Source organism: Oncorhynchus clarkii, chromosome 31 (assembly GCF_045791955.1).
Source record: "Oncorhynchus clarkii lewisi isolate Uvic-CL-2024 chromosome 31, UVic_Ocla_1.0, whole genome shotgun sequence".
Lineage (NCBI taxonomy): Eukaryota > Metazoa > Chordata > Actinopteri > Salmoniformes > Salmonidae > Oncorhynchus > Oncorhynchus clarkii.
In genome coordinates, this window is record NC_092177.1 from 32343053 (window position 1) to 32370990 (window position 27938).

General features: G+C 44.4%; 2 protein-coding genes across 3 annotated transcripts in view; one reads left to right on the top strand and one right to left on the bottom strand.

Moving 5' to 3' along the window:
- Positions 1-234: 234 nt before the first annotated feature.
- LOC139390808 (FACT complex subunit SSRP1-like) lies at positions 235-12509 on the bottom strand. 2 transcript variants are annotated; one of them, XM_071138208.1, is made up of 18 exons: positions 12452-12509; positions 11783-11864; positions 10869-11054; positions 7747-7852; positions 7362-7555; positions 7055-7155; positions 5645-5774; positions 5367-5470; positions 5043-5171; positions 4617-4841; positions 4442-4514; positions 2833-2965; positions 2640-2682; positions 2275-2395; positions 1903-2070; positions 1423-1520; positions 881-1073; positions 235-741 (listed from the first exon to the last, which is right to left on the bottom strand). In XM_071138208.1, exons 2-18 carry the CDS (start codon positions 11834-11836, stop codon positions 679-681), a joined length of 2121 nt encoding a protein of 706 aa, XP_070994309.1. In that variant the 5' UTR covers positions 11837-11864; positions 12452-12509; the 3' UTR covers positions 235-678. The 2 variants fall into 2 exon arrangements, with proteins under 2 accessions (XP_070994309.1, XP_070994310.1); XM_071138209.1 differs by having other exon boundaries at positions 12217-12473.
- Positions 12510-14947: 2438 nt separating this feature from the next.
- The window catches only part of LOC139390900 (cardiotrophin-like cytokine factor 1), a 14179-nt gene continuing 1188 nt past the window's right edge, over positions 14948-27938 (top strand). The window contains exons 1-3 of the mRNA XM_071138286.1: positions 14948-14960; positions 27209-27369; positions 27735-27938. The exon at positions 27735-27938 is cut by the window's right edge and continues 95 nt beyond it. Coding sequence (XP_070994387.1) covers positions 14948-14960; positions 27209-27369; positions 27735-27938 — 378 coding nt within the window. The remainder of the gene's footprint in view (positions 14961-27208; positions 27370-27734) is intronic.

Here is a 27938-nt window from a genome sequence, read left to right on the forward strand (position 1 = left end):
ACATATTCTAGGTGTGTGTGAGTTTGTGTTCCTGAGGGTCTTTTCACGGTTTATAATATGAACAGGAGACCTGTCTCAAGGGGGTTAAACCGACATCTCCTCTACCCATTAAAGATATTCATGGCCCCATTCCAGTACTCCTAAATGGCTTCCTGTGCTTTGTCCTATCGCCTCCTAAATAATTTAATTTCCTTGAGGACTTCCTTTCCTCAAGCTCCTACAAACAATCAAAGATTTTATTACAAAAGATTTATTAATTCTGTCTGAAAACAAAGAAACAAACATGACATGGAAATGAAAATGTAAGAAAAGTACAGAATTGCTGTTCGTCATTTCTCTAAACAGGTCAAAAGGACAAGCAACAAGAAACAAACTCAAGACTGAAGACCCCTGCATGTCTCAGTGCTTTTAAACTACAACCATCCCCATGGGGCGAATAGAATAGAACCCAGTAGAATCATGGGTAATGTAGTACATAATAATTCACTTTCTAAGAATGTGTTGGACATACAGACAGAGTACAAGTTATTGGTCCATGTAACGCTTAGTGTGTGTGTGTGTGAGAGCGTTGAATCAATCTGCATGTCTTTGTGCACCTGTCACTGTGTAAACTTGTCCAAATGTTCCCTGTTCGTTCTGATGTCATCAGAAGCTCCAGCGAGGCCCCTCTCCCTCTCCTTAGTCAGAATCCTCCTCAGAGCTGGGGGGCGTGGTCACCACTTCCTCCTCTTCCTCAGACTCCTGAGAGAGCGAGAGAGAGAAAGAGTCGTCACTATGATAATTCCGCAATTTCATTTTAATTAACGCTTTGATCATAATCCATGGAAATGGCTACACAAATAAAGTTATTCCCATTGCTGCCATGGTGATGGTGCAGTACCTTGCCCTTGGGTTTGCCTTTGGCTTTCTTGGCCTTCCGTTCGCCCTCAGACGAACTCTCCTCGCTGGAGATAAACTCTCGGCTCTTAAAACTGTCGTTCCCTCCTTGCTCCTTTTCTTCCTCTCCTCCGTCGGACTTCCTCTTCTTGCCTCCTGCCTTGTCCTCCTTCTTGCCTCCTGCCTTCTTGCTCTCCCTGGTGGAGAAACGGAAAAGGGACATGTATGGTCAAAGATGGGCGGACGTTTGTGCGCATGTTAAAAGCAAGTTTCCCAGTGTGTGTTTTGAGCGCTTGTAAGTGTACCTGGTCGCGTGCGTATCTGATGTTCATGGGTGATTGTGTGTCAGAGGCTGGTGGGAGGAGCTATAGGAGGACGGACTCATTGTCACGGCTGGAATGGAGTCAACGGAATGGCGTAAAACAGGTGGTTTCCGTATGTTTCAAACCGTTCCATTTATTCCATTCCAGTTATGACAAGGAGTCCGTCCTCCTACAGCTCCTCCCACCAGCCTCCCCTGGTGTGTGTGTGTGTGTGGTCTCGTACTTCTTGGAGGGTGTAGAGGAGCCTCCACCGTTCTCTCTGTATTCCTTCATGGCTTTCTCATAGTTCTTCTTAGCCTCCTCTGCTTTCCTGTCCCACCCCTAGCAGAGAGAGACCCTTTGTTACCAATCTGTTTTCCTAAACAACGGTTTAAATACAGTTAGCTAGGGTGACAATTATTTTATTCAAAATGCCCATGGAGCCCAGTGGAGGGCACCCAACCAACAGCTGAGATGAGATGCAACCAAAAAAACTTGACCAGGCGCAACGCTCACTCACCATTAAAAACATTGTTTTATTCAAGCAGCTACTACATTTAAAATGCAATAAATAGTTCCTTAATAAAATGTCTTTAAGTGGAGGACATTTAAATTACCCCCCCCCCCAAACAGGAGAAAGAGAGGGATGAAGAGAGAAGAGCAGAACAGAGGAACAAAAAGACATGAGGAGAGCAGATAAAGCCCCCCCCCCCCCCCCCCTCACCTCTTTGTCGTCCTTCCCTATCTGTTTCCACATCTCTCCGGCCTTCTTGGAGATCTCTGTGATTGAGATTCCGGGGTTTTCCGACTTGATGTGCTCGCGGCTGGAGTTGAGCCACAGCATGTAGGAACTCATCGGCCTCTTGGGGGCGTTGGTGTCCTTCTGCTTCTTCTAAAAGACAGAGAGAGGGGGGGAGAGAGAAACATGAGCACACACACATATCACATGTGCATAAATACAAACTATTTAGGTGCCTCCAGGAGCCAATACGAAAGTATATTTATCTCCGATACAATAAACATACATTTCACTGTTCACGACTCACTCCGCCCCCATTCCCCTTGCTCCTCCCCTTTCTTTCTTCCTCCCTCTCACCTCTTTGCGTGGCTTCCTCTCCTTCACTACTTTGGCCTTCTTTGCAGTCTTCTTCTTTCCCTCGTCATCGCTGCCATCACCTCCGCTGCCACTTTCACTCTCTGAGGCGTTACTGTCATACCTGAGAGAGAGAGAGAGAGAGAGAGAGAAATACTGTTAGAGAGAGAGAGAAATACTGTGTGAGAGAGAGAGAAATACTGTGAGAGAGAAAAATACTGTTAGAGAGAGAAATACTGTGAGAGAGAGAAATACTGTGAGAGAGAGAAATACTGTGAGAGAGAGAGAGAGAGAGAGAAAAACTGTTAGAGAGAGAGAGAGAGAGAGAGGAACTGAAGTGGGCAATGGATGAAGGGGTAAAAACTCACTCCTCAGCAACATCACTCTCCTCCCCAGGGTTGAAAGACTCATCTAGTAAAGAGGAGAGAAAAAAGATCACTAACATGGTTGCTCTGTTGGAAATTGAAATCTCTCACAACAGCCATACAACAGCCAACAGCAATACATTCCTAAGATCTCTTAGTACCAAGGACCTGATTGGCTGTGGGAGTCGTCACTCACCGGTGTCTTCATCGGAGTCGTTGCTGCCGTCTCCCTCCTCTCTGATCTTGCCCTCAGCCTTCATCCTCTCCAGGTAGGCATCGTGCTGGTCTTCATCGGAGTCACTGTACTCGTTGTTCTTACTCTTCATGCCCTGTTGGGGGGGTAGCAGAGTCAGACTACACTACCCATGCTGCCCCAGCAAGGCCCTGCATCTCTATCTCTTCCTATGGACTGCAGGTTAAGTTACAGGGGCTGTGTTCCAACACTTTAAAATGGCTTCCTTTTCTTACCTCCTTACCTTTAGGACTACTCCTAGGATAAAGTGAGACCAGGGAAGGTTCTCAATTGCATTTCGTTGATTCCTCGCATCCTCTCTCTTCGCCTCCCTCTCAAATCCCATTGGATGAGAACAATGACTGTATATATGAATTTAAAAAGCCATCGATTACGTGACACCATTCATTCTTATGGGAAGACTCAATAGCGCACTGAAGCCAACTGAAGTGGGTTAAGATGGGCGTCTCATGGAGACATAACATGCGCAGTTTGAGCTACTCCAGGAAGTGACATTGCAGGCTAGCTCAGTGCTGCCCCCTCTCACTGAGTTACTCCAGTTGAAGGCCAACCAGGGTACTGCAGTCTGCCATTATCTACTCAATTATCATTTTAACTTCTTCTGTGTGGGATTTTAAAATAATGACTCAAGGACATACATCTGATGTATTTGGCACCATGATTGGTGAAGAAGATTGACCACGAAGATGTCATGGGGGATCGTGTTTTCTGCAAACAATGCCTGCAGTACCACGGTCAGCCTTGAACTCCACGGCTTCAATGAGGGAGGGGGCAGTCATTCTCCCCTGGATGAGGTCAGAGGTCCCTCCGCGCAGACCTCGAAATCCAAGAGTTTTTGAGGAGGCGAAGAGAGAGGACGCAAAGAATCAAGGAAGCGCAATTGAGATTCTCCCTAGGTGAAAAGTTTAGAAGCTAGACAAACAAGAGGAAGTGGAGGACAGAATCATTTGTAGTTCTTGACCATTCGGGTGACCCCAGGGTAGTCGCTTTGTTACCATGGCAACTCCCACCCAGGGGAACGAAGTGGCCCGTTGACGGACAGAGCTGGCTCTGTTTATATTACCAGAGAACATTATGGGTGAAAAATCAGGATTTCCTGTATTTGGTTTAGAGGACGTGTTTCGTCTTTCAGTTAACACACTGCAACACCTCAGGCAATACATTAGTCAAGACAACGCAGGCAACCAACCACACACACACACACTCCTTTTCACACACACACATCTCTCGGCGTCTCAGCATAATCATAAACCGATTAGTAAATCATTTATGGCCATTCACAGCAACCAATCACCATGATTAGAATGGTAGCACCCTCCTCTTCCCCCATCCAACACAGACACGCCCCCCTGCCCACCATGCGAGCAGTAACCACTACAAACCAAAAAAACCAAGACAACCCTCCCGAAACCCCGTAACCATACCAACCTTCTTCTTCAGGAGTACACAACAGACACACAAGAAAAGAGCAAAATCCGTCAATATTTCTCAAACGCATCTCGGACGAGAGTCGAATGTACTTCCACCACAGTAAACATCTCCTAAAGGTTACCTCCTTGAATCCTCTATTCTTGATGTTGAGTTTCTTGGCGTTGACAAAGTCAAACAGCTTCCCGTACTCCTCCCTATGATGGACAGAGGGAAACAAAAAAACAAAAACAGAAACCATTCGTCAGGCAAAGAGTCTACACGCGGTCGTGTGTCCGTTCCCAAGTCCCCCGCCGTACCTCTCGATGCTGCTGAAGGTGAACTGGTTCCCCTGCTTGGTCTCCACCTCGAAGTCGAAGGAGCGCGTGGTGGTGGTGCCTCTGGCGAAGTTGACACAGGAGATCTCCTCGAAGCGCAGGTGGACGGGCGGCTTATGCACGTAGATGAAACCCCTCTCCAGCGGGTAGAGCAAACCGGACTGTGCCTTGTAGGAACACGTTATACACTGGGCCCCTGGGGTGTTCCTACAGGGGAGGGAGACTCAATTACCAAAACGCACGACAAAGTGCTTTATGATAACATGGGTCTATAATGAGGTCCGTAGAAAAGAGGAACCGTTGGAAGCACCGCGGGGTTTGAGTTTGAGCTCTAGGGAGAGGAGGAACATTGGTGTGTGTTTTACGAGTGATTCCGCAAGCGAGCGTTTTTTGTGTGTTGTTTTTTACCCCTGGAAGTTTCCGGGCACGGTGATCTTCCTGTTGACCAGAGCCTTCATCACCCTGCTGACCATCTCATAGAGAGAACCTGACATGTTCTTACTGAGCTTCCCTTCATAACGCTTCTCCACCTCCTCCCTACGGGAAAAGAGGGAGAGAGAGGGGGAGAGGAGGGATGGTAGAGGGAGAAAGAAGGGAAGGGGGAGGGGCACAAAAGAGAGAGGGGGAGAGAAACAGAAATCGGATTAAGGGATTCTCACCACCCGACAAAGCAAGTTAATTGTTCCTCTTCCATGTGCTGTCGAGCTGCTGTCGTTTATTTCTCCCACTCACTCGCTCATGTTGAGGGTGAGGCGGAGCTCCTCCTCCTTAGAGAAGAGCAGGATGAGGAAGTGGTAACGGGTCTGCCCCTGCTTGATGGGCGGGTCCAGACTGATCTGTAGACGGAGGGAGGGAATGGTTATGAATTGAAGAGGCTGACACGGCGTTTGACGTGAGCACGACGGCATTCACACTGCATTGTCCGCGTGTGTTTGGTGCCCAACACAACTGAACACAGTCCACAGTCGACTGTCAAGCACTCACCTCAATCAAACACACACAACACTTACCACAAAGAACATCTGTCTCTGATCCTTGTGTGGAAGCAGGAAGAGACGCAGCACGGTGGTGTAGGGGATCTTGTAGTCAAACGTCTTACCATGGAGGTGGAGGAAGGCGGGGTAGATGAGGATATCATACCTGACACACAAAGAGAGAGAGAGAAGAAAGTCGGTGAACGAGGGCAAGAAAGAGAGAAAGACCTTTGATCAAAGTAGGTGTTTGTCTTGTAGTGGTAGTGCTGAGTGACCAAGTGATATTTTGTTTTTTGGGCGGTTATTAAACAACTAATTGACCGACGTTGGTTAATTTGCTTGAATTCCATTAAGTTTTTTTTTTTGGGGGGGGGGGGTCCAACTCGCCGTTTCTCTAGAGAAATCAAATCATTCACGAGAGAAATCAATTCAAGAACTGTATGGGACTCTGGGCTGAAGGAGGTTTCATTTTCCTTAAGCAAATATTTAATCTAGTTCGGCACAGAAATGTGGTAATACACTACAAAGACCATAACCCATAGCGCCCGTTTTTTCGGTCTCGGACAGAGACAGATGAGAGAGGAAGAGGTGAAGCGATTGGTTTCACTCTCACCAGAATCGGTCCTAAAATAATCCCAATGCGTTTTGGACCTAAGCTTGTCGCCTGCCTTGTCGCCTTTGGGACAACGACTCCCATTGTGAGGGCGGAGACATGAGCATTTCTTCATTAGATTCAGATCTCTGGACAGATACACGTTACGATACCTGCTACGATATGTTCCATATACACAGGCCATATGAGAGAGGAATGTACACAACACAATGAAGAGAGACAGAGACGGTTGAGGAAGTTATATCTTATCTACTTTGACCAACTAGTAGCATGACTAAAGACAGTACAGTATGGGGGAGAACAATGTTAGATGGCCTGGCTGGCTGACTGCTCCTGGCTGAGCAGAGAAGAGAGGAGGACTTCAAGGAATGAGAAATGATAAAGTCATCGAATAAAAACGAAGTAATAAACACAACTGAAATATTGTATTTCATAGTAATTTCCTATTTTTCTATTGATGTCTATGCAATGTGGATCTGATCAGAGGCAAGGTGAAATTTTAGTTTTGGCAATTGAATGTTCACTATTTTTGGCTTTGGAATTTCCATTAAAATCATTGTAGTGTCCTTAATTCATAATGCATTTAAAAAAATAATGTTTTCTTAAATAAAAAAACAAAACCGTGATTATTGTTTATAATCAAACAAACAGACTTCAAAAAGCATTAAATCGCTCAGCTCTACTTGTCCGTGGTCGTTATTATTTGGAAGGGGGAACGTATCAAGCCAGGTGAACAATTTGCGGATCAATCTGATAAACGTAGAGTAACGTTATATAAAGTAATGACTGCTAATACTGATGAATAGTGGTTCATGGTGCTGATGTCACAGTACCTGCCCCTGGGTGTGAGGCACTGCAGCTCTTTGAAGACACACACAGCATCTCCTGTAGCCTGGATCACATCGGCCTTAGACAGCACATTCGCGGCAAACGCCTGACAGGAAGGAAGGGAGGGTTTAAGCAGGAATAACATCAATCACTGCATCATTGATGTTGCTGTGAAAACAACTGTTTCTGAGTACAGAACAGCTGTAGTGGCAGCGCCATCTGCTGGGGTAAAGCCAGTAAGGCACTGATGACCACCATTCAACCAGTTAGTGCTCCTCCCTGGTACAGGTCCGGCAGTAGAGCGTGGTTTACCTCCACGGGGTCTGCCCCCTCGTCTGCGGGGCCGGGGGGGACGTAGAAACGGACCTCCATGAGAGAGACCTCAGCGTCATCGTTCTGGTGGAACTCCAGCGTCACCTCGTTCTTCCCGGTGGCACACTGGGACACGCTGGCCAGGGGGATCTCAAACACGGAGCTGTCATTCACGTCAAACGACAACAATGGACCTGCGGAGGGCGGGGGGGTGTTAAAGACTACAGCTCCCACAATGCACCTCAACATAGCTGGAGAAATGCTACAATGAACGCTTCAAGAGAGATTAAAAATCTGGTTGTGAAAACATCCAAGAGGAAACTATATTAGATCCTCTGTTGGTGTTGTGTGACGGGCTTTTAGAGTTTAAGAGGGTGTTGTTTACCAGAAAATTTAGCAGTGCCCCAGTTCCAGCCCTTCACACACATGTCCTTCTCTGTCAGCTCCACCTTGTAGTTGGCCTTGAAGAACTCCGAGATCCTCTCATAATCCTGGAGAGGGAGATGTGTGGAGGGGGGAGAGGAGGAGGAGATGTGTGGAGGGGGGAGAGGAGGAGGAGATGTGTGGAGGGGGGAGAGGAGGAGGAGATGTGTGGAGGGGGGAGAGGAGGAGGAGATGTGTGGAGGGGGGAGAGGAGGAGGAGATGATGTGTGTAGGGGGGAGAGGAGGAGGAGATGATGTGTGGCGGGGGGAGAGGAGGAGATGTGTGGCGGGGGGGAGAGGAGGAGATGTGTGGCGGGGGGGAGAGGAGGAGATGTGTGGCGGGGGGGAGAGGAGGAGATGTGTGGCGGGGGGGAGAGGAGGAGATGTGTGGCGGGGGGGAGAGGAGGAGATGTGTGGCGGGGGGGAGAGGAGGAGATGTGTGGCGGGGGGGAGAGGAGGAGATGTGTGGCGGGGGGGAGAGGAGGAGATGTGTGGCGGGGGGGAGAGGAGGAGATGTGTGGCGGGGGGGAGAGGAGGAGATGTGTGGCGGGGGGGAGAGGAGGAGATGTGTGGCGGGGGGGGGAGAGGAGGAGATGTGTGGCGGGGGGGGAGAGGAGGAGATGTGTGGCGGGGGGGGAGAGGAGGAGATGTGTGGCGGGGGGGGAGAGGAGGAGATGTGTGGCGGGGGGGAGAGGAGGAGATGTGTGGCGGGGGGGAGAGGAGGAGATGTGTGGCGGGGGGGAGAGGAGGAGATGTGTGGCGGGGGGGAGAGGAGGAGATGTGTGGCGGGGGGGAGAGGAGGAGATGTGTGGCGGGGGAGAGGAGGAGATGTGTGGCGGGGGAGAGGAGGAGATGTGTGGCGGGGGAGAGGAGGAGATGTGTGGCGGGGGAGAGGAGGAGATGTGTGGCGGGGGAGAGGAGATGTGTGGCGGGGGGAGAGGAGATGTGTGGCGGGGGGAGAGGAGATGTGTGGCGGGGGGAGAGGAGATGTGTGGCGGGGGGAGAGGAGATGTGTGGCGGGGGGAGAGGAGATGTGTGGCGGGGGGAGAGGAGATGTGTGGCGGGGGGAGAGGAGATGTGTGGCGGGGGAAGAGAGGGAGGAGGAAGAGAGAACGTGAAAGAGGAAAAATTGAGGAGAAAGATGTTCTCAGTTAAATCCTTAATGCCCCACCAGTCTGAAAAACTAAAAAGCACACCCCCTTTCCTCCCTCTCCCTTCCTCCCCCTTGATGAGGGGTCTAATTCATCAAAGCTCAATTATGGCCCCTTGGCCCCCTGGGATGCTGGAGGTGAATGTAATCCGTCCGCTCCCTCCCTCTCCGCCGCTTACAATCAGCCTGTTTATTTATCCTGCAGGCCCGATTAGAGCTGGGGCACACACACACCTCAATCACTTCCACATGTGTGTGAAGGACAGTGTGTGTGTGTGTGTGTGTGTGCGTGAGAGAGGAAAAAGAGTGTGTGGGAAAGAGAGTTTATGCACCTGGGTATCAGCTTGTCTGTTGGGTTATTAGAGTGTGTGAGAGCCCACAGTCTGTGTGTGTGTGTGTGTGTGCGCGTTGGACAGCGAAAGAGAGACTATACGCCAAGCTGTGTGTGTGTGTATAGAATATCAGATCAGTGTGTTGACAGCATCTGTGCATGTGTTTGTGAAGATGTATGAAGGCATTGTGTTTGTATGTGACAGGACATGTATACAGATCTAAGTGTGTTTCCATTTCAGACTATATACTGGATATAAATCTGTGTGTGTGTGTGTGTGTGTATATAATGACTGGCCTGTAACTGTGTAAAGACAAACATATCAGTGTGTGTGTGTTTTCCTGCTGTCCTCATCAGCCCCTGTATTAAGAGCGCAGTCTCTCATTACAATTTTGGCAGAGTCCGGTTGCTTACCTCACACTCACACAACCATAGTAACACTCATCTCAGCCTTCCCATCCACTATCCACACAATCAATATATGCATATGCACAAAACACCAAACAGTCCCAATCCTCCACCCCATAGTTGTTCCATTCCACCACCCCTCTTCCTCTCCCCCTAACTAGGGAGGCTCACAATTGTCCCGGCGTTGTTCGGGTTAGGCCCGGGGAACTCAGTTATTGTAAATGAGAATTTGTTCTTAACTGACTTGCCTAGTTAAATAAGAAAAAACTAATATGATGCTGCCATAGGATCACCAGGGTGCTATGCATCAGCAGACACCGTAGAAAAGTATTTTGCAACAGAAAAGGAAAACAAGCCCTTCTCATTGGACAAGATCGTCCCTCCCCGTGTTGGCCCCGGCTTTGTTTCCGCGTTGTGCCTAGTGAATACAACCCAGTTATGGCTAACACAGTCGAGTCCTGATCAACACAAAGCAAACGCCGTTGCAGAGCGGCGCGCTTCACAAGTAGTACCAAGTTAGCAAACAGATGGCTCGTGATACGTGGATTTCAAAACTCGCCAGGGCACTTCACCACTCCTAAATCAAATAAATGATCATTACTTTTTGAAAACAGACATTCAAAGCATTGAGAATGCATGGGGAGTGGGGCTGAGGGGGGTTTAACCAGTGGAACATGATATAGAAGGTGAACACATCAAACTGACAGGTTAGTGGAGCAGCCAGCCTATGTTTGAATTCCTCACCAGTGACAGTGTGCAGGATAATAAACAATGACATCATTGTCTGAACCGCCACAGTCAGAAGAAACCATTTTCAAATACACACTGATTAACCTCAGGAGACCAGCCTTCCTTCTCTCCCTTTCCAGCAGCACTGGTAAGGCTAGATTATACACACATACACGCGCACTCACACACATCCACTCTTGCACTCACACACAGAGACACACATCCACTCTTGCACTCACTCGACCAGGCACACAACCTAAGGAACAGATTAAGAAATGTATCTAAAGGTTCACCCGACAACTGCCCACAGAACTCTCACGAAGAAACACACCATCACAGCACACAGACATTCACAAACATTTTTCAAACAAATTCTCTCAGTCATTCACACACACACACACACACACACACACACACACACACACACACACACACACACACACACACACACACACCACCGCCTCACCGTGTCTCTGAAGCCGTCATATTTGTAGACATGTCCGGTGCTGGTGGCCAGCTTGATGCCGTGTCCCAGGCACACACGCCTCCACGTGGCCTGGGACAGCTCTGCTGCCGGGATGTTATCCACCTTCCCCGTCTTACTGCTCTTATACACCACATTCTGCTTACTGAACCTCAGACGACCGTCGTTCTGCGGGGAGTCACCGCTCACACATAAATACACTTAGGCTATTGTTATAGCCAAACTTGATAGTAGCTAGATGTTGAGTTACAGTTGGTTCCAGTTTGTGGTCATTTATTTGTACACCAATTACAACAACACGGTTCCTTCCAGCATTAGGGATTAAAAAAAACTAACATTAGCTGACATGGGCTAGTTGATCTGGACATTTATAACAAGAGATAGAGATATATATATATATATGGTGTGCAATGACTAACAGGACCAGAGGAACTGACGATGCACAACCGAATTAGGCGGGAGGATGACCCCCAAGCACCCCGCCTTTTGGGAACCACTGATTTACACTACCAGATTTTCCAAGCACCACAAAGCAAAGACTTCACTCTATGGTCCTTCTACCTTTGTCAAATATTGTGTGCTATAGCTTGCAAATAAACTAAATGTGACTGGGTGCCAAAATAAGAAATTAAGTCTGCTTCATGTTTTGTTTGCTTCGTTCCTAGTATCTGATACCGGTATCATGACAACCTTAATATACACGCTACCCATGTGTACTTCAATTCTGATCCTGGAAACCCACAGGCATGTGTTCTACTTTCATCCTAGACAGGACTAACACCTGATTCATCTAAGTACTGGGCTACAACAAAAGCCTACACGGCATGGGGCTCTCGGGACCTGGTTAGTTAAGACACTGATGGTAGATGGCATGATAAGGTAAACTAGCTACTGACCCAGGACCCCTTGGATTCCTGGTAGATCTCGTTGAACTCAAGCGTGTCTCCCATCTCTGCCTCCACGAGAAGTGGTGTTCAACTGAGTACACAGAATAAAACAATGTCAAACAACTAGTTAGCAATGTTTGCAGAGGACCCCAAGTTGTAACAGCTAACTAGCTAGGTAGCAAGCTAATTCCTTTGAGAGTGAACATGTGAGTCTGTTGACATTTCATTTACTATAGAGCTAACTTGGCGTTAAACCAAAACATGTAGTTTAGGCTAGCTAGCTAATAACAACAACCATGCAAATATTTAGCTAGCTAAGTTTAGCTTCAAGTGACAACTCAATACGGGTATAAAAGCTTAGTATTGAATTTACAACAATATGCTAATTGTAGCTAGCCGCTTTCTTTGTGGCAAGAACATGCCGATACTAGCTATTTAGCTACCATAGTTGGCTGGCCATTCGTAGCGATGTGGCTAGTAAATGGATGCCAGTGTGGCTAGCATGTTAACGTTAGCCGGCTAGTGATTATGTGGCGTTTCTTCGCTAACTATTTGACTCCAATGGGTCAATAGTAGCTAGGCCAATGTTACTGGTCTCATCTGTTTGGTTGTCTACCCAGCTACTTAGAATCCGCTACATTCGTCCCTGAATAAAAACGAACAAACTTGATGTCTTACTGTCAACGTGATGAGGAGACCTCGCTGTTTCCCGCGTGAAGCATCAGCCCAAGAGCCGACGTCACCGGAAATAATCCCTACTACCTTAGAATTTACTTCCGTTTCGTTCTACTTTCCAGAAAGTAACACTTTTCAAAGGTGTTCTGCCGACTCGTGTAGGTCTTTCGTCTGACACTCACATTAACAACTTGGCCAACAAATAGATGAGAATTGTTTCATGCGAATGATTTTAGTCATGAAGCTTGGCCTTACTTGTCTCCTGTTAGGAAATTCAAATAAACCTCTCATGGTTGTCAGAACTGCATGCAGTAACTGCTCACCTCCACTAAGGGGTGCACGCAGCAGCCTGTTGTTTTAAGATGCGTGAGAGGTTCTCCAATTGAATTGCTGATTTGTGACGATGGATGGTGATGAAACTGCAAGACTCCCCACCGGTCCTGTCCAATATAGCCTACTGTACCACTTTGGCACAGGAATTACGCTAATAGGTTACTGAAATCCTGTCAAAGCTTTGTAAAATCCTGTTGCCTTGTTCCAATATCAACATACCATGACTACTACTATGAGCAGACCCTCATCAATGTTTTGACAATAATTCAATATTAGTTTTGAAATTGTTAGATTTAACATATCCTTCTCTCTCTGTCTCTCTCTCGATTCAATTTCAATTTAAGGACTTTATTCGCATGGGCAACATATGTGTACATTGCCAAAGCAAGTGAAATAGATCATAAACAAAAGTTAAATTAACAATATAAAATTAACAGTAAACTTTACACTCACATTTCAAATGTCAGATTATGTACCAAAGGGAAAATAAATCAACATAAATATAGGTTGTATTTACAATGGGGTTTGTTCATTGTTCCTGGGCTCTTGAGTGGCGCAGTGGTGTAAGGCACTGCATCTTGGTGCTAGAGGTGTCACAACAGACACCCTGGTTTGATTCCAGGCTGTATCACAACTGGCTGTGCTTGGGAGTTCCATAGGGTAGGGCACAATTGGCCCAGCATTGACCGGCGTAGGCCGTCATTGTAAAATATAATTTGTTCAAGAGAGAGAACTGACTTGCCTAGTTAAAGTACAATCTAAATCAAATGTTTAAAAAAATCCCTAGTTTCCCTTTTCTTGTGGCAACAGGTCACACATATTGATGCTGTGTTTGCACACTGTGGTAATACACCCAATAGATATGGGAGTATATCAAAAATTGATTTGTTTTCTAATTATTTGTGTGTCTGTGTAATTTGAGGGATATATGTGTCTCTAATATGGTCATACAATTGGCATGAGGTCAGGAAGTGCAGCTCAGTTTCCACCTCAAGTTGTGGGCAGTGTGCACATAGCCTGTCTCTCTTTCTCTCTCTCTCTCTCTCTCTCTCTCTCTCTCTCTCTCTCTCTCTCTCTCTCTCTCACACACACACACACACACACACACACACACACACACACACACACACACACACACACACACACACACACACACACACACACACACACACACACACACACACACACACATCAAACGCAAACCACACTATGGGTACACAATGGCACATGTTGACTGACAGGTGGAGGTGAGAGAAGGAGATCAGACTAATCTAACTGTCAATAAAGCTAATGCCAATTGAATGAATGTAACACAAAGGAGAAAGTTAGGAGTGGAGCAGGCAAACATTCACATAGGCTAACACACGCACACCTAAATACACAATGACCACACACATACAAACGCATCAGGCTCTATTCATAGAGCCCATTCACTCAACTTCAATTCAAATAGACTGTTTTAATTCGCTGAGGTAAGCCTATATGCCATTGACATAGGCTAACGTGTACAAATATCCTGATGAAGCATGGAACGAATGAAATAACAATATGTTGATGAAAAGAAAGAATCACAGAGATAGAAATTAGTTGTGACAAGTTCGAGTCTCTTGCTTCCAACGACTCCTTCAAATTTAGCCGATGCGTCAACTTGGTGAATCACCAGGAGAATAACTAAAGAAAGGAGGAAAAGGATGGGAGGGGGAAAGGAGGGGGACAGAAAAACTTTCGCCCTCCTTACAAAAACCCTCCGCCGTCAGTCAGTCTGTCACACAGACCACACACCCGTCAAGTCTGCGGACCGTCAAAGTCAGCCAGGCGGATTTGGTGCGCACACCTCGGCTTTTATAAACAGCGACCCACCGGTAGAATTCGGCGTTAGCGATGTTTTTGATCAATTCACAAACGTTTAATTAGAGAAGGTGTAACGTTCCATGGACCTTTCATGGACATAGGATTCAGAATATGTTTCTTTTCAAGAGAAGGCACTTCAAGTTAGACTAATCAAGGAAAAATGTTAGTTTATGGAGAAAAGTTTTGAAAAGGTTAAATCAACAAAAGATATACGAATTCATCATTACGCAATTACTCCAGTAGCCTTTGGAGAAAGTCTTGCTGATTTAATCAGTGCGCGCCGAAAGGAAATAAAGGATATTGGGAAAATTTAAAATGCATTTTGAAGGTAAGTCCAAGTAAAAATTATCACGTGTAAATTATCTTCCACAATAACATTCTTATAAAAATGTGTATTCATTTATTATAATGATGATTATTATAGTAATGGTTATTATTATTGCACATTTAATATTTGAATATCCTGAACCGATGGCTTTCACAAATTAATATTTTACAAAGCATACCAGTGGCATTTCTGTTATTTGATCATTTTTTGATTGTTCACAGTTGAGGTTCCCAGTTAGTTGTATATTTTGGATAATAATAACACGATGACCAATGGGAATTTGCACTTCGTTTCCTGCACCACTTTTCTCAAACTTCTAATTCAATTTCAATAGATATGAATCGTGAATATTTTTAGATAAGTGTAGAAATCCCTCCTCTAATATAGAAATGTGTAATAACACGCATATTCACACGACAACAAATACTTATAACACATTTACATGAGAATACAGAATCATTGTAGTATATTATATTAACTTTTGTCTGCAGAAAATCACAAACAAAATACAATGACCTCCAAAGAAATGCTATAATGGCACATTGTACATTTTGATAGAAAAAATTGGAACAAATACTGAGATAAAATGTGATAAAAAAGGCCCCTTTTATATACGTGACATATCTTTATCAAAACATATACAATTTTCGCTTAGAAAACATCCTTGTACTATTTAAAATGGAAGTTACAGTGTAGGACATTAAGGAGGCAATTTGATCTGAATGTACGTTTTTACAAGCTTGTAGAAATGAGTTTCAGTGTGTGTATGTGTGTGTGTGTGTGTGTACATGAGTGAATGGAAAGTTTCCTTCATTGTAAAAAATGGCTTGGGTTGAGAGGGGTCAGGAGCAGCTAAAGCCCTTGTCTAGTTAGCTGTCACTGATATGAGAAAGTACATGATTCACGTTAGTCAGGGTGTGAGAACACACACACACACACACCTGCCTCTTGGGACAGCTTGTGCGGCTGCTGTTCCATGTCTGTGAAAGGGGGAAATGGAAAGGGAGGTGAAACATTGTGTGCCGAAATGATGCTATAAGCATTAAAACAAAAGAATAGTAGGCTGAAGAAGACCCCCCCTCTCTCTTTCTCTCTCTCTTTCTCTCTCTCTCTCTCTCTCTCTCTCTCTCTCTCTCTCTCTCTGTCCCTCCCTCCCTCCCTCCCTCCCTCCCACACTTTCAGGTGGTCTTCAATAAAGAGTGGTTAAAATAACTAAAATACAACTCATTCAATATCACTTATATAACTATTGCACTTGAAACAAACTCAAGTTGTCTCAGATACTTTGAGCAAACAAAGAATATAAACCACAACTTCAAAAAACAAAACATATTGCCTTTGACCTTTCTCTCTCTCTCTCTTTCATCTCTCTTTCCTTCTCTCTCTCTCTCTCTCTTTCCTTCCCTCTCTCTCTTGCTCTCTCTCTCTCTCTTTCAATTCCAATTTAAGGGTCTTTATTGGCATGGGAAACATATTGCCAAAGCCAGTGAAATAGATAATCTCTCGCTCTCTCTCTTTCTCTCTTTCTCTCCCTCCCTTTTTCCCTCTCTGACACACACACACTTCATATTATGGCTGTAAGGGTCAATTAGTGTCGGGGCTTTAGATAACAGTGTTTGTGTCCGTGCGCTGTGACACCAGAGCATATCCACTCTTTTCAATGGCTCAAACCCACGCCTGGATCTAGAGCAGCGAGACAGAGGAATATAAGAGAAAGCAGAGAGAAAGAGAGAAGGAAAGAGGGATGAAAGAGAGAGAGATTGACCCTTAACATCCTTTACTCAACCCCATCCTTGACTCTTTGTGTGAGAGAGAGGGAGAGATAAAAATAGAGAGCGAGAGAAAGAAAGAGATTGAGTAAGAGAAGGAGAAAGTGGTGTTGCAGGGTTAATGCAGTACAGATTCCCTATTGACAGGAGTTAGCAGCACCCAGAGGGAAAGAGAGAGAGGGAAAGAGCGAGGGAGAGGGGGAATGATATAAAATGAGTTGGTCACGCTTTGAACAGTTACACATGCTGTTTACATTTTTCCCAAATTAACATGGCCCCTCACTTCACCAAACGCCCCTACCATCTCTCTCTCTCTCTCTCTCTCTCTCTCTCTCTCTCTCTCTCTCTCTCTTTCTTTCTTTCTTTCTTTCTTTCTTTCTTTCTTTCTTTCTTTCTTTCTTTCTTTCTTTCTTTCTTTCTCTCTCTCTCTCTCTCTCTCTCTCTCTCTCTGCCTTTCCCATACTCTCTCTTATCCAAGTCCCTTTGCTCCCTCTCTTCCTCTCTGTTTCTCTCTACCTCCCTCTCTTTATGTCTGTCTGTCTCTCACTGTCTCCTTCAGGACCCCCCATCCCTCCTCCTTCCTCTCCTCTCCCCTTCTCTGATTTTCTAAAGCAGAGACAGACCGGATAAATTGAATGGAAGGCTCTTGTATGTTTTTTTTTTTTTGCTTATTTATTTTTTAAGAGTAAGCCGGGGGTGGGGAGTTAGGCGGAGCAGGGGGAGGTAAATTAGAAACCGAAGTCTGAACGTCTGAAACTCTGAAAAAAGGAAGGAAGAATGCAAAGAGGTAGATGGAAGGGATGAGGGAAGCAAATTAGAGAAAGAAAGAGAGGAAGGCAATTAGGTATAGAAGAAAGGAGAGCTGAAATAGAAGAGGGAGGTTTGAGGGTTCAAAGAAGGAAAGAACGAGAGGGACCAATAAGTGAGCATGGAAGGAAAGAAAGAGAAATAGAGGAAGCTAATATTGATCGTTAATGGTGGATGTAAAACTGAGAACGAACAGAGTGTAATAAAAGCAACAGTAAGAACAATTAAAGGCAGATTTCTCTGGGAAGGAGAATAAGAGAGGGAATAAACACATGCAGGTTGGCTTTTATTGTCATGCATCTTGCCAGAGAAATCTGTCGCAAGCTGGTGTAACAGATGTGATCATACTTCGTAAATCTATTGCCTAGTTTTTAAATAAAGGAATACCCAGCCAGCGGTCAAAAGCACATCAAAGGATGCCCCAAATATCTAACAGGTAGCGTACACCTATATATGCACATCAGGACATGTACTGTACATAGTCAACTCGGACATGTTATAAATATGAAAATATAATATAGTGTTTCAGAACGCCACCTACCGCTTGCTTATCAATATCAGACTGGGAAGAATTAAATATATATATATATATATATATATATAAATAAAGTAAAAATGTAGGACAAAACACACATCACGACAAGAGAGACACCACAACACTACATAAAGAGCGACCTAAGACAAACACATAACATGGCAGCAACAACCTAATTGATTTGTAAATTCAACAATCCAATAAGAATACATAAATATGAAATACATATTTCTGCAGAGTCCATAATGGCTAACCCTAACCTTAAATTATGACTAACTAGCTAATTTGAGTTTTCAATTTTGACTTTGCAGCTGGCCCATCTATCAGAAATCGCTTAGGTCTGCCTCCAGGGCAAGATTCATGACAATAAACGTCAACCTGCTAAACAAATGGAGAGAAAAAGAGAGAAATACATATTTGTTGGAAGCAATAAATTGTGAGGGTTTTGTTGTAAACCTAATAATAGTATTGTATATTTTCTTCCTCTCTTTATTTCCCCTTTGTTTTTCTGTCATTGATGTTCTTTGTCAATCTAGGGAGCATTCCATGCCAAGTAGATCAAGTAGAATTTCAATATGAACCCCAAGAAGATATCTCCAGGGATAAGAGATGGGGAGAGTGTGTGTGTGTGTGTGTGTGTGTGTGTGTGTGTGCGTCAACATATGTGTGTGAGTGTGTGCACATGCCCACGCACATGTACAGTGCCTTCAGAAAATCCCCACATCCCTTGACTTTTTCCACATTTTGTTGTATTACAGCCTGAATTTAAAATGGATTACATGTAGATGTGTTTTGTCACTGGGCTACACACAATACCTCATGAAGTTTTAATTTTTCTTTTACAAATTAATACAAAATTAAATGCTGAAATCTCTCGAGTCAATAATTATTCAACCCGTTTTCTATGGCAAGCTTAAATAAGTTCAGGAGTAAACATGTGCTTAGCAAATCCCATAATAAGTTGCTTAGCATAATAGTGTTTAATATGACTTTTGAATGACTACCTCATCTCTGTACGCCACACACACAATTATCGGTAAGGCCCCTCAGTCGAGCAGAGAATTTCAAACAGAGATTCAACCACAAAGACCAGGGAGGTTTTCCAATGCCTCGCAAAGAAGAGCACCTATTGGCTGATGGGTAAAAAAAAAAAAAAGGCAGACATTGAATATCGCTCTGAGCACGGTGAAGTTATTAATTACACTTTGGATGGTGTATCAATACACCCAGTCACTACAAAGATACAGGAGTCCTTCCTAACTCAGTCACCGGAGAGGAAGGAAACCGTTCAGGGATTTCACCATGAGGCCAATGGTGACTTTCAAGCAGTGACAGAGTTTAATGGCTGTGACAGGAGAAAACTGAGGATGGGTCACCAACATTGTAGTTACTCCACAATAATAACCTAATTGACAAAGTGAGAAGAAGGAAGCCTGTACAGAATGCAAATATTTCAAACATGCATCCTGTTTGCAGTAAGGCACTGAAGTAAAACTGCAAAAAATGTGGCAAAGCAAGTCACTTTTTGTCCTGATTGCAAAGTGTTATGTTTGTGGAAAATCCAATACACCACATTAAGGAGTACTGCTCCTTATATTTTTAAGCATAGTGGTGGCTGCATCATGTTATGGATATGCTTGTAATTGTTAAGGACCAAAAATAAAATAGAAATGGAATGGAGCTAAGCACATGCAAAATCCTAGAGGAATACCTGGTTCAGACTGCTTTCCACCAGACACTAAGGACAATAACTAAAACACAAGGCCAAATCTACACTGTAGTTGCTTACCAAGAAGACAGTGAATGTTCCTGAGTGACCGAGTTACAATTTTGACTTAAATCTGATTTCAAATCTATGGCAAGACTTGAAAATGGCTGTCCAACAATGATCAACAACCAACTTGACAGAGCTTAAATAATTATTTTAAAGAATAATAGGCAAATATTGTACAATCCAGGTGTGCAAAGCTCTTAGAGACTTACCCCAAAAGGCTCACAGCTGTAATCACTGCCAAAAATTCGAACATGTAGTGACTAAGGGGTGGGAATACTTATGTAAATGAGATATTTCTGTATTTCATTTTCAATAAATTTGCTGACATTTCTAAAAACATGTTTTCACCGTGTCAATTATGGGGTACTGTGTGTAGATGAGAGAGAGACACAAATCAGCTGAATCCATTTTGAATTCAGGCTGTAACACAACTAACTGTGGAATAAGTCAAATGGTATGATTACTTTCTGAAGGCCCTGCACATGGGTTTCAAAAGATGGGTGCATTGGTCCTTGTGTGTGTGTTCGTGTGTCCATGTGTGTGCATATGTGATGTGTGTGTGTGTGTGTTGAGTTAGCAAAGGAATGCACGTTTGATTAAGTACAGACTGCACATAAATCTGTGCTCTTAACTGTACGCAGGCACACAACATCGACCCTGACCCTGGCTACCCCTCCCCCTCCCTCCCTGCGGCCTATACGCATGTTACTGTCCAGCCAGCCAGGGTACCATTGTGTGCGTGAGTGTGAGTGTGTGCGTGCACAAAACCTGCCTTATTTTATGATGAAATAGACTTTTCCTCAGGTACTAAATTTGGATTTCAGGACTGATAGAACAGAATAGAACAGAATAGAACAGAATAGAACATAATAGAACAGAACAGAATTAACAGAATATAATTTAACAAATAGAACCGAATAGAACAGAACAGAATAGAACAGAATTGAACAGAATATAATAGAACAGAACAAAATAGAACAGAATAGAATTGAACAGAATAGAACAGAATAGAACAGAATAGAACAGAATAGAAAATAATTAAACAGAATAGAACAGAATATAATTTAACAGAAAAGAACAGAATAGAACAGAATGGAACAGAATACAACAGAACAGAATAGAAAAGAATTTAACAGAATAGAACAGAATAGAATTGAACAGAATAGAACAGAATTGAACAGAATACAACAGAATAGAATTTAACAGAATAGAACAGAATAGAACAGAATTGAACAGAATACAACAGAACAGAATAGAAAATAATTGAACAGAATAGAACAGAATTGAACAGAATACAACAGAATAGAATTTAACAGAATAGAACAGAATAGAACAGAATTGAACAGAATACAACAGAACAGAATAGAAAATAATTGAACAGAATAGAACAGAATAGAATTTAACAGAATAGAACAGAATAGAATTGAACAGAATAGAACAGAATTGAACAGAATAAAACAGAATATAATTTAACAGAATAGAACAGAATAGAAAATAACAGAATAGAACAGAACAGAATATAGAAAATCCTGTTGAATATGTCTGAGATGTGTATAATCCATTATAGCATGGACCTATGCTTCGCCGTGCCTCGGTCCCTGCCCGTCTGGTATATGTTAGCCAGATGACAGTAAATATGCTAACCAGCCAGCGCAGGACAGCCTTCCATCCAGTCCTATGTGATCTAAAGTCATCATACATATAGCTGATTGCTAGTCCACGAAGACTGGCCCCTGTGCCCTGACTTTAAACTTTGAACCGTAACCCCAATCTTCAATCCCAACCGACCCCAGACTTGAAACCATGAGCGAAACCTCAACCCTTAACTTCATATCAAGTCCCATAAACATTGTCTTACAGCTGGCAGTCATAAGATTGTGCAACGTTTAAAATGTAGATCCGCGATCAAACGATAGATCAAGATAGATCAATCTAACATGATTTAGAGAATGGAGAACTGTGTAGGCACACACACACACACACACACACACACACACACACACACACACACACACACACACACACACACACACACACACACACAGAGAGAGATCATGAGGAATCCTGTGTTAATGTAATATAATTTCCTCTGTGAGAATGTTCTGGCTTACACACTAGTGTGTTCCTAGTGTTCTTACTGCCAGGTACTGCTCCCTGCTCCCTGAACAGAAGACTGAGGGCTTTGGCTGTAGGTGATCATAACCTTTATCATCCACAGTAAAATTCTCATTCTACAGAAGACTGAGGGCTTTGGCTGTAGGTGATCATAACCTTTATCATCCACAGTGAAATTCTCATTCTACAGAAGATGCCTGTGCATCAAAATGGCATTCGGCCAGACTGCATTGCATTTAGCATTAAAACACATGCAAAGTCAAGTGTACCAGTTGTGTGTTTGGAAGTTACCTAGATTTGGTCATTTCTGTAGAAAGGGTAGTCTCAGAGTTGGTTTCGGTGTCCAGAGTAAAACACAGTTGAGAGTAAAAACGAAGGAGTTGAGGTGTTTTTAGAAGTGTTGTTTTTACCTGTGTCTGTACTGGGTCTGTCCAAGTTCCAAGGGAGAGTTGGTGAGCTGCTGAGTTTAGTTCGAAATATTAAGGTGTGTCAGGTGTTGAGGTTTTGTGATTGAAAGGAGTCGACATGTTTTTCGCTGTAACTGTTCAATTCATTCAGATGAAAGGTGTGAAGGCGTGTTCAGGAGTAATATGTGGAAAGTGATGACGTTAGGAAGTCTCTTCTGTAGTGGAAAATGGTGTTGACTCTTTTAGGTCCTGACACGTTCAGCTAGTTCTGGGAGGAACACGGTGTCCACGGGAGCAACATGATGGAGGGAAGAAAGAGGGATATAAAAGACTAAGTGATAAAGTGAGAGAGAGAACACTACATACTAATGAGAGACTTCCCGAAGAGGAGAAGGAAGAGAGGGGGGAGTAAAAGGAGGTGAAGGAGAGGAAAGGCAGATAACCAAGAACCCAGAGACCTTCTACAAATAGATGGGAAGAGGGACAGAAAGGAAGAGAGGAAATGAGAAACAAAGAGGGATCATGCGGGATTGAGAAAGACATTAGACAGAGTGGAAGAAGGGGTTGAGAGAGTGAGAGCTAGGGAGCAGGAGAGAGAGATGGATTGGATATACAGAGAGAGGAGGAGGGGGATGGATGGATGTGGGAACACATCCTGTACAGAACATATTTCACACCTGTTGAACAGCAGCTTGTTTAAGACCCATAATTACACAGAACCATGCCTTGCTGTCTGTCTGCCTGTCAGCCTGGAAGACAGAGAGAGACAGGGACCATGAAGAAAACATGCATGGTGGAGGAATGCAAAAAGAGAACGAGCATAGGGAGGACGAAAAGGTTATTGGAAAGCAATGGGCAAAAGTGAATAAGAGAGAGGGAAGAGAGGTGTGTGGCAACAAGATGGAGAAAGAGATGGAAAGAGAGAGAAAGAGAGAGAAGAATGGATACAATGAGAATTTGTGGGAGGTCCAGGGGGCGGGCGGGTGGGCAGACAGACAGACAGACAGGGGAAGAGGGGTCTCTGTATGTACTCTGTCTCTCAGTGGCTATACGGAACAGGGAATTGGACAGGCACTGAGCTCTCCGCCATTGACACAGATCATTTGGCCACCATTTTCCCTGTGTGGTGCTGGAAGAGAGGGCCTTAAAAGGGTCCGCACATTAGCCACCCTTGGTCGCTTCCAAGACACACATATCACACACACACACATGCATACACGCACACACACACACACATGCTCTAACGTCCACGCTCACTCATATAAGCAGGCACGCACGACTAACTTTAAGCACACACGCACACACCGATGTATATCAAATACAAACAACACATAATCATGCACATATGCGTACGAATGCAAATTGACAAGCACTCACATACCACATAAACACTTTTACAACACCAAACCTAAACACAAGCAAATGAAGGAATATAAGAGACAAAGGCATGCATTCACGACAAACGCACACTCACACAAATACACTTATTCAGTGCCCAGTGAAAGTCCACACACCCCTTGCACAGTCTTCAGATTGTGCTGCCGTTAAAACGACGTCTCAAAAGGGATGATGTTGGATGATTTCCCCTACAGATCTACACAACCTACAAAGTGAAAGAAAGTTTGAGGTCATCCACAGAGCTGCCACTGAAGGAAAATCCCGACTATCCAATTAACGGGACCTTTCAGCATTTTTCTTTCACTTTGAAAATGTGCAGTAGGTTGTGTAGATCGATAGGAAAAACATCTAACGTAATCCCTTTTAAGATTTAATTTTAAAGGGATACTTCAGGATTTTGGATTGAAGTCCTTTATCTACTTCCCCAGAGTCAGATGAACTCGTGGATAACATTGTTATGTCTCTGTGTCCAGCAAGAAGGAAGTTCGAGACAGTTTGCGAGCCAATGCTAACTAGCGTTAGCACAGTGACTGGAAATCTATGGCTATGGCTATAGACTTCCAGTCATTGCACTACTAGCAATTGCGCATGTGGTATCCACAAGTTAATCTGATTTCCCCCACACACACACACACACACACACACACACACACACACACACACACACACACACACACACACACACACACACACACACATCCCGAAGTATCCTTTTAAAGCAGCAAAATGTGATCTGTGCAAGGGGTGTGTAGACTTTCACTAGAGACTGTGATGCTAATAATAAAGTAATCCACATGCTTCAATATCTCTGCACTGATTTGAGTGTGTGTGTGTGTGTGTGTGTGTGTGTGTGTGTGTGTGTGTGTGTGTGTGTGTGTGTGTGTGTGTGTGTGTGTGTGTGTGTGTGTGTGTGTGTGTGTGTGTGTGTGTGTGTGTGTGCATTCCTACCTGCATGCCGTGCATAATTGTATGAGCGTGTGTGTGTGCATGTGAGTGTTATTGTGTGGGTGTAATGTTTACTGTACATTTTTTATGGTTTATTATCTATTTCACTGGTTTTGGCGATGTAAACATATGTTTCCCACGCCAATAAAGCCCTTTGAATTGAAATTGAATTGAGGGAGGGAGAGAGAGAATGTGTGCCACCTGCTACCGTTTTGACTGCCACAAAGCTGGTCATACGTGAGAGGAGGGAGGCACATTGCAGAAATGCTATGGGGATGTGGTAGTGGTAGTGAACACTATGGAGCTAGTCATGGTGATGTGGTAGTGAACACTATGGAGCTAGTCATGGTGATGTGGTAGTGAACACTATGGAGCTAGTCATGGTGATGTAGTAGTGAACACTATAGAGCTAGTCATGGTGATGTAGTAGTGAACACTATGGAGCTAGTCATGGTGATGTGGTAGTGAACACTATGGAGCTAGTCATGGTGATGTGGTAGTGAACACTATGGAGCTAGTCATGGTGATGTGGTAGTGAACACTATGGAGCTAGTCATGGTGATGTGGTAGTGAACACTACGGAGCTAGTCATGGTGATGTAGTAGTGAACACTATGGAGCTAGTCATGGTGATGTGGTAGTGAACACTATGGAGCTAGTCATGGTGATGTATTAGTGAACACTATGGAGCTAGTCATGGTGATGTGGTAGTGAACACTATGGAGCTAGTCATGGTGATGTGGTAGTGAACACTATGGAGCTAGTCATTGTGATGTGGTAGTGAACACTATGGAGCTAGTCATGGTGATGTGGTAGTGAACACTATGGAGCTAGTCATGGTGATGTGGTAGTGAACACTATGGAGCTAGTCATGGTGATGTGGTAGTGAACACTATGGAGCTAGTCATGGTGATGTGGTAGTGAACACTATGGAGCTAGTCATGGTGATGTGGTAGTGAACACTATGGAGCTAGTCATGGTGATGTGGTAGTGAACACTATGGAGCTAGTCATGGTAATGTGGTAGTGAACACTATGGAGCTAGTCCTGGTGATGTGGTAGTGAACACTATGGATCTAGTCATGGTTATGTAGTAGTGAACACTATGGAGCTAGTCATGGTGATCTAGTAGTGAACACTATGGAGCTAGTCATGGTGATGTGGTAGTGAACACTATGGAGCTAGTCCTGGTGATGTGGTAGTGAACACTATGGAGCTAGTCATGGTGATGTGGTAGTGAACACTATGGAGCTAGTCATGGTGATGTGGTAGTGAACACTATGGAGCTAGTCATGGTGATGTGGTAGTGAACACTATGGAGCTAGTCATGGTGATGTGGTAGTGAACACTATGGAGCTAGTCATGGTGATGTGGTAGTGAACACTATGGAGCTAGTCATGGTGATGTGGTAGTGAACACTATGGAGCTAGTCATGGTGATGTGGTAGTGAACACTATGGAGCTAGTCATGGTGATGTGGTAGTGAACACTATGGAGCTAGTCATGGTGATGTGGTAGTGAACACTATGGAGCTAGTCATGGTTATGTAGTAGTGAACACTATGGAGCTAGTCATGGTTATGTAGTAGTGAACACTATGGAGCTAGTCATGGTTATGTAGTAGTGAACACTATGGAGCTAGTCATGGTGATGTGGTAGTGAACACTATGGAGCTAGTCATGGTGATGTGGTAGTGAACACTATGGAGCTAGTCATGGTGATGTGGTAGTGAACACTATGGAGCTAGTCATGGTGATGTGGTAGTGAACACTATGGAGCTAGTCATGGTGATGTGGTAGTGAACACTACGGAGCTAGTCATGGTGATGTGGTAGTGAACACTATGGAGCTAGTCATGGTGATGTAGTAGTGAACACTATGGAGCTAGTCATGGTGATGTGGTAGTGAACACTATGGAGCTAGTCATGGTGATGTGGTAGTGAACACTATGGAGCTAGTCATGGTGATGTGGTAGTGAACACTATGGAGCTAGTCATGGTGATGTGGTAGTGAACACTATGGAGCTCGTCATGGTGATGTAGTAGTGAACACTATGGAGCTAGTCCTGGTGATGTGGTAGTGAACACTATGGAGCTAGTCATGGTGATTTATTTGAGCCCAGAGAAAACATTAGAAAGCCAGAATTTCTCAAATTAGACTGAAGCGGAAATGTGTTATTGGCAGTTAGATTACTTAGATTTGCCAATATTTAAACAGACAAGGCTATCTATCACCATAGAGACAAAGAAATAAACTGTCAAATTGTTCAAATTCTCATAAATATTTTGAAGGTGCTCTTATCGAAGTTGAGTTTGATTGTCATGGTAACAAGGTGATGTGGAGAGTGCTGATAGACTCACATCAGCCGACAGCAAGTTGCAGATCCAATAAGGCAAAATTCTGTCAATTGAAATACCTCAGTGATATTATAATTCCATGACTGTTGATACAAATACAACGCCTTGTGTGGTTTCAATTTATCCTCTGATTGTTTCTTCCCCAGTCCATCACATTCAGCACGTCCTGCTATTGGCTGCAGCCGTGACATCGGTCCAGGTCCCAGACCCCTCCTTCAGCCTGTCCAATGAGAGGACTTCGATTGAGAGGACGTATGAGCTGACCAAGTACCTGGAGCATCAGCTGAGAGAGATAAAGGACACCTATGTGAGCACTGTGAATGTATATAGATACTGTGTTGAAGAACATTTATATTGGAGCATGTCAATGTTTCGTTCCACAAGTGTTTGAATTCAACACATATTTGAGAAGCCTGGTTCCATTCTGTTTCTGCTCCAGCCAACCCCTTGGTCTTTGCCATGGGGAGTTTGCTTAAACAGAAACAGACTGGCACCCAGACTTGTGTTTGAGCATAACCAATCCATGTCTGAATTCACATGTTGGATTAAATATTCCTTCTCTCCCTCCCACTCCCTCTTTCCATACCCGCTCTTTGACTGCCTCTTTCCCCCCTCTGCTCATCCTCCATCTCCTCCTTCTGTTACTCCTCCCATCCCCCTTCCCTCCCTCAGTTATCCTACCTGGGCCCGCCGTTCAGTGACCCAGACTTCTCCCCTCCGCGGCCCAACAGCACAGCCCTGTCCTTACCCAGCGCGGCCACCCGTCTGGAGCTGTGGCGGGGCCTGGAGAACCGTGCAAGGCTGGCCCAGAACCAGAGGGCTTACTCTGTTCTGCTGGGGGCGGTGAGGGAGCTGGCCCGCTCCACTCTCTGCCCC